The sequence below is a fragment of the Semicossyphus pulcher genome, unplaced genomic scaffold (assembly GCF_022749685.1).
Source record: "Semicossyphus pulcher isolate SPU_LCO1_2020_fin unplaced genomic scaffold, fSemPul1.0.p SCAF_22, whole genome shotgun sequence".
Classification (NCBI taxonomy): Eukaryota; Metazoa; Chordata; class Actinopteri; order Labriformes; family Labridae; genus Semicossyphus; species Semicossyphus pulcher.
Window position 1 is genome coordinate 7,297,995 of NW_027211696.1, and position 7,381 is coordinate 7,305,375.

Below are 7,381 nucleotides of genomic sequence, written 5' to 3' on the forward strand. Positions count from 1 at the left end.
GTAATCATGATCGAATTTGACACATTTTACAGCAACAGCTAAAAGCGTTTTGATTATTTTATCAAGTGCACAAGAATAAATATGAGTGGCTGGAAATTAAATACTATATTTCCACTTCTATGAGCAGCAAGTGCACTCTTCACTGCAGCTCCTTTCATCTGCTGTTCTATAGCCACTCATACCCTCTCTTCTTACGCAAACAATCGCACAGTAAAAACACAGCAGGAAATTCACACAGGAAGACCTACAGCTGTGTATGAATGGATAGATTAATGAATATTTATGCACAATATTAACAGGTTACGAGCGTGATACTTTTAAAGGATTGTGGGTCATAATTTACATTCATATAAAACCCTGTCCCTTAAATATGGATTGGAGTTCCTTTAAGCGAAGTAACCATGACAGAAAACGGCCACACACAGGAGGATTATGGCGTTTCCGTTGACTACATTCCTCCAGAGAGGCACCTCCGTGGTGTCTGTGAGCTGCTTCTGCAGCTCCGCCTGCTCCTCCTCGCTCAGCACGGGGCCTTTTTTATGCTCCAGGCCGCAGAAGCACATCACTGCCTTCTTGCACAGGCCTGGCTCCTCGTCATTTTCTGTGAGGACGAGACAGAAGACATGAAGGAAGTCGGCTAATATGTGTGTATTTATGTGAATATATGTGTGTTTGCAGTTTACCTTCTATTTCCATATTGTTGGTATCAACCCAATCGTCTTTTTCGAGGTCCACCCTCTCCGCCGTTATGTTCCTCAGGCTCCAGCACAGTCGATACAACTACACAAAAAACACAACACATGGGGAGAAACAAATTATTTATGAAGTGTTGCTCGGTATTCCGGTGAGTGGTCATGTTTGGGGGATGAATGATTTATACATCCTCATCTCACAGCGGTCACGTACATGCTTGTCGTCGATGGGTTTGGTTATGAGAGAGACTCCCAGGATGATGATGCAGGAGATGACGAACAGGATGATGGAGAAGTAGAGGTAGTGGACTCCACATATGATGGTGGGACAGAGGCTGGGTATAACACAGCTGCCTGTCCCGTATACGAACTCAGCAATCATCCTGGAGAGGCCGATACAAAGGCCAATCGCGAGGCCCCAAAACGCTCCCTGAGGAAAGAATAAAATAAAAAACTGTCAGATAAGACTGCTGCAAAAAATGAGGCTACAGCTATGCTAACAGTGTGTTGCAAGTTGGGATGTCGAATGTCCTTCAGATGCAGCCACCAAATCGTCAAAGGATTCACCCGATGGATCCTTCATGGTCCAACATATCCCGAGATTCATTGCGCCCCAATTCAAGCAAGATGGTGGACACTCAAGTGTCCGAGGAATACACTTATAAATGTAAAAGATTTTGCTTTCAACTCAATCAAAAAACTAGCGATACAAATGTTAAAAATAACTTTAATTATCTTAAGTAATAGGTTAAGTGAAGTTACGTTTGTTATGATAGCTAGTTAGCCCGCTAGCTACCTTACGTTGGGCGACAGGAGCAGCACTTGGTGACACAAGGTTAAGGGCACAAGGTCATTTCAGTTCGGCCTTAGCAGTCTATGCAGGCTACGGATGACTCATCGTCTTTTGAAGGATGCAGTGCCTGAGTTGAGAGACAGCTTATAAGTCTTAGCAGGTAGACTGGTGCTTTGAGCTAAGCACTGAAGTTAGCATGGCAGCAGGCACATAATAACAACGCTAACATGCTGATTTACCAAGTGGAATGTTTGCTAACCACTTTACTTTGGGTATGTATGGATGCTAATATTTACAAGTTAGCATTAAACCAAAAGTCAAGCTGGAACTGATCGGTATGCCATAAGTTTGTTCTAAAGCAATGCATTTGTTTTATCTGATGATTGTGCTACATGTAAAGTTGGGATTACAAGAACAATTCGATTCAACAGTTTTCCAGACATTTCACTGAATTCCACTAAAGCCAACCTCACTGCGACAGTGATGGAAGAGTCGAGAGCTTGTAAAAGGCAGACTCCTTCCTCTGGGGACCATGAATGTCTCACTTGCCATTCCTCTAGTCATTCCGCTAGCATTGATTAAAAGGCGTCTATATCTATTCCTCCAAAATATGGGAGCAAAGTTTAATTAGACGCTCTGCTGTTCAGGAAGTATCTTAATAAATCTAATCAGTAATGGCCACAGAACCCGAATATGATTACGTGCAACAGTATCAAACAAACAAACTATTATTAAGATATGAAATATACAAGCTGAAGATAACAAGACACGTCACAGCAGATATAATTAACGAGAAACCTGGAGGCTGGAGCATAGGAGGAAGAAATTAGTTAGGGACAGAAATAGCAGCAGCGTGAGTTCTAGTCAGTTCGTCAAATGATCAGAACCTCCTCGCTGACTTCTCTGAAAGTGATGGTATGAATCTGCTGATAACGAACTGACCAGCTGACTGTGTGAAAGACTTCAGTGTCTTGCCTAAGCGTCTGGGATGAACATTAGAGTAAGAATCACATGTTGCTTTATGGTCAGAACTCACTACAAAGGCTACACAAGAAGTCAGGCAATTACTTAAGATCTTTATAATGGACATTGGTAAGATCCAGAAGTTCAGTTCACTGCTTACACATGCTTGTGGGTGAAAAGGCTCAAGAGATGGTAACATCTGGAGTTTAATATCTCATGTATGATCTTGTTTAGAGTCCTTCATGTGTGTTTCATTGTTTAGATATCATTTCCTGGTTTATTACTGTCACAGTCTTGGGTTTGGTTTGGTTTTTGCTCCATGCATGTCATGTCTTGTTTATCTTCCTGCCTTTTAGATTGTGTGCCCTGCCTCACCTGTTTTCACCTGTGTTACTTAGTTTCACCTGTCCCTGTTTACCTCCCGTGTGTGTAGTCTTTGTCTTCCCCCGTTTATTTGTTCTCAGTGTTACCAGTGTGGATTATCCTCGTGGCTCCGTCTGTGTTTGTTCTCCCTTTTTTTATTGGACTTTAAGTTGGACCTTTTCATTGATGATTGTTTCCCTGGACTATTTATTGTCTACTGTCTTTTTGTATCTGGGTCCTCTCCCTTTTTGTTTAACCTCAAATGTGACACTATCCTACTTTGGTGATCCCTGATTCCTCTAACACAACCAACAAATGTTCCAGTTTGTGGTTCAGTGTGAAACGAATTAGCTAACGTTAGCATGCTAACATCCCAAACTTAGATGGTTAACATATCACACATGCTTAACATCAGCCTATTAACATTAGCATTGTGAGCAAGTTAGCATGACGATATTAGCACTTAGTTCAAAACACTGCTGTAACTGATGAAACCTCACAGAGCTGTTAGCATGCTTAGACTCTAAGGCATGTTTTATGGGACAGGCTGAAATGATAGGTGTAAATAAAGAGGCGATCGAAGTGGAAACTCACAGCCTCATTGACACGTTTGCAGAAGATGGCAAGCATGAAGACAGCCGCGATGGGTGGTGTGAGGTAGCTGGTGATGGACTGGATGTAGTCAAAGAGCTGACCGCTCTGGGCTGACTGCACCACGGGGATCCACGCTATGCTCACACCAATCAGGACCAAGATAAACACTCTGAAGGAGGTGGAAACATTGCCAGTCAACCACAAAGGCATCCTTAGAATCAGATATAACATCAATCTGAAGCACGTATGTATGTTATACCTGCCGGCAATCATGAGTTCCTTCTCACTGGCTGTGCGGCGGATCTTAGTGTAGATGTCCATTGTGAAGAGAGTGCTGGCGCTGTTGAAGATGGAGGTGAGTGAGCTCATCAGAGAGGCCAGCATCACCGACAGCATCAGACCTCGCAGACCTGAAGTAAAAACATTTAAATCAGGGAGGATTTTCTTTTATTAGAATGGCTGCTGTATGCATTCTCAGCGCATAGGACAAAGGTTGCCAGTGACACTCACCGTTGGGCATGAGATCCACCACCAGCTTGGGATAAGCGATGTTGGTGCAGCCCACACTGGCCCCGCAGTGTTTTAGACATTCAGCGGGGACCACACATGCCACCACATCTTGAATACAATGAGTGTCACAAATTAGGTCAGTAGTTTGTCCGTAATCCTGCTGCCAAACAAACAGCACCTTCTTGGTGGAGGTAATATACACACACAACAACACACTCACCAGTATAGAGGATCCTGCTGATCATCCCGGGGAACACCATGAGGAACATTGGCAGCAGCTTCAGGTAGCCGCATAAAATGCAGCCAGCTTTAACGTGAGACAGATTCTTGGCTGAGAGGCAGCGCTGGACGATCACCTGCAGAAACACAACACATCAGTATGATGGTACATTGGTTGGGTAAATGGTTAAGCTGGTTCAACACTAAAGCCACAGACGCCAACACAGTATGCTTTCTGATTGTCTTCTATTAACTGACCAGGCATAGATTAGGCTGATCGTGATGTTTTATGTGTTTAGGATGTCATAAATTAAATCTTTTTTTTTTTACCATGACCCTGCATGAGTCTTCCTGCTTATCTTATCTCAGTCTCTGTGCATTACCATCATTACCACCACCAACTAAAAGCATGTGTGTCCTCATATAGCAGGCCATCCCCGCCGCATGAGTGACTTTGACAAAAACAGGCCAGATTAAGGAACATAAATGTGTGCGCAAATGGGTGGCAATCAATTGAATGAGGCTGTCTCTGTGTGCATGTGTGTGTGTTTATGACCATGGATTGTTCCTAGTCCTTCCTAAAACCTGCCACTGAGTCAGCACAAGTAAAGAATCCTCACAATCACAGTGGCCATGCCCAACAGTGGCGACCCCATTGCTTGACTGACCTGGTCGGTGCACCAGTACCAAGTGGCCTGGATGGTGAGTCCGAACACAAGGCCGGGCCACGGCAGGTCTCCTGTAATCGCGTTCCTAAAAATATGGAAGGAGTCTGCCCGAGGCTCGAAGCAGCTCTCGCTGTTGTTCCCTGTGATGGACGGGACGGCCTCCATGTAGCGATGCTGGAAGTTTTCATAGCCCTGCACCTCTTTGAAAGCTGGGGACATGTGAGTAAGTTAGACCAACTTACTTCAGCAATATCACACTTGAGGTTGTGCTGTTATACTGAATATCAGCACGGCTGTGATTCGGTCAAAGGAGAATATAATCACAGCTGTGCTGATATTCAGTATAACAGCACAACCTCAAGTGTGTTATTACTTTTATACAACAGTTCTACAGGCATATATTAGTAAACAGTAATAATAAACAACTGATTGTTACTTTTATTTATTTAATCATTCATTTTGTTCAGCCAAAACCACTAGTTCTGCAACATGACTGAAACATTAGCATTTTCCTGCAATTTTGCTAGCTTGTGTGTGCCTACATGCTAATGCTGACCAGCTACTATTACGTACATTTACTTGTATGTTACCAGTTTTTGTGCAACCAGTGAAATAAGAGTCTGGTGACAGTTGCTTTGGTGGCACGTGTAATTGATTGATCTAGAAAAAGACTTTGCTGTAAGGTTAAATGATAAATTTTTAAACCCTGAGGCAGAGGGAAACATGTGGTTAAAAGTCCCAGTGCTGTTATACTTTATATCAGCACTCATGTTGAATCATATTATTTGATTGGAACTAAATATTGTATGAAGTTTTATGTCACAAAGAGGATCTGTCGTTGCACAAAAACTCGAACAGTATTAGGATAAAAAAGGAAAATACCATATTACCAAAGCCCATGAGGATAAAAGATCCAACAACCATGATGATGGTCTGTAAGGTGTCTGTGTAGATCACCGCAGCCAATCCACCTGAAAAACACGTGATGTCATCAATTTTCACAACATTTTCAACATCCAAAATCGACCCGTTTTATCACCACTGATGCACATAACCCGGTCCATCACGTCAAATCAGGTAATCAATGTTTAGCCGTGTTGTGTAAGGGCTCTTTCATTGCTCATCCTAGCAAGCCAAGCTAAAGTTCAGGTGTGTGCATTATTACAAAACAGCAACAGAAGGCCATGTCCTGCTTATCGCAGTACATGGGTAATTAACCACAATAACACACCACAGATAAACCAGCCTATGTCTACATATGGCCTTGAGAAGACTTTACCCTTCACTGTAAAAAAAGATATGCCTTCTAGTTTATGGGTGAGTGTGATTTCAGAGTAAAAGGAAGTGCATGCACAGACCTGTGACGGTATACAGAGCAGTAATCAATAGCAGCATGACAACAGCAAGGTAGATATTCAACCCAAGGGCCTGGTTGATAAAAATGGCACCGGAGAACATGTCTGCCTGAGTGGAGAGGAGAGGAGAGGAGAAAACACATCATTTTAATCAATAAAATACAACACTGGTACAAAGATAGTGGCCATCCCTGAGGTTTAAGACTTACTGAGATCTTGGTGAAAACATACAGGAAGAGGGAGAGCACAGAGAGGTAGATGCGAATACGCTGGCCTCCAAACCTCTTCTTCAGGTACTCAGGCATGGTGACCACCTAAATACATGTAAAGTACAGTTTGACTGTTTTACTTTTGTTCTCTAATGTGACTGTTTTTAAGATGTCCCACTCCTATTTTTTTTCCCCATCTATGGCAACAAGTATATTAGCATTCTGCACTTAAAGCTCCTGTGAGGAGTTTTTAGGTGGTTATGAAATGGAGTGAAATTAATACTCAATATGAGCTACAAAAGCAAACCAGGCCATCAGCGTCAATATTGATTATATTGTATAGTTATTTTTTATGCCTGTAACCACTGCGTCAGGCGAGGCGATTAACTTCGCACTGCAAATTCAGTTTTTTTTTTATTGTCCATGTGCAAACATTCATAGCGAGTGACGCATTTGACATTAAACGAAAGCAGGAAAAGATTTTTTGTCTTAGATGTGTACAGGACAAGATGAGCAAAGAGATAGGAGGTACCACTTTGTCCACAGGGGGCGCCAAAATCAACACAAACCAAAAGTGCCTCAAAGGAGCTTTAAAGATACAGAACAAAAAACATGTAAAATCAGACATAATTTAACATTGGTTATAAAGGCAGGTTTTGATTAGAGTAAGGTGTTTTACAGTGGAGACTAGTGTGTCGTCTTTACCCCAGCTTTGATGTAGATTGGCACAAAGAGCCATCCCAGAATGACCACAACTACAAGAGCCTGAAACAGACAACAATGGACAAAAGCAATAAATATGATATGCCATCATTTACACAACCATAAAACTGACTTCTGTTTCCAGTCTGTTTTCGTCCATCCTTAACCTACAAACTTATCAGCTCATCTCACAGAGATAACTGACGTTATCTGTGACACAAAAACGTATGTTGTGGAGTGATAATGGTGTAACTGGCACATCAGACACAGACTACTCACATTCCACTCAAATCCACCGATGGCTAGTCCTCCA

General features: G+C 42.4%; 1 protein-coding gene across 3 annotated transcripts; it reads right to left on the bottom strand.

Moving 5' to 3' along the window:
* Positions 1–386: 386 nt before the first annotated feature.
* On the bottom strand, positions 387–6,471 carry slc5a1 (solute carrier family 5 member 1). 3 transcript variants are annotated; one of them, XM_069673039.1, is made up of 11 exons: positions 6,367–6,471; positions 6,161–6,266; positions 5,693–5,773; positions 4,803–5,011; positions 4,136–4,271; positions 3,916–4,023; positions 3,665–3,815; positions 3,406–3,574; positions 907–1,122; positions 684–780; positions 387–601 (listed from the first exon to the last, which is right to left on the bottom strand). In XM_069673039.1, exons 1-11 carry the CDS (start codon positions 6,460–6,462, stop codon positions 387–389), a joined length of 1,584 nt encoding a protein of 527 aa, XP_069529140.1. In that variant the 5' UTR covers positions 6,463–6,471. The 3 variants fall into 3 exon arrangements, with proteins under 3 accessions (XP_069529140.1, XP_069529141.1, XP_069529139.1); XM_069673040.1 differs by having other exon boundaries at positions 387–637; XM_069673038.1 differs by having other exon boundaries at positions 387–593; positions 667–780.
* Between the last annotated feature and the right edge of the window lie 910 nt (positions 6,472–7,381).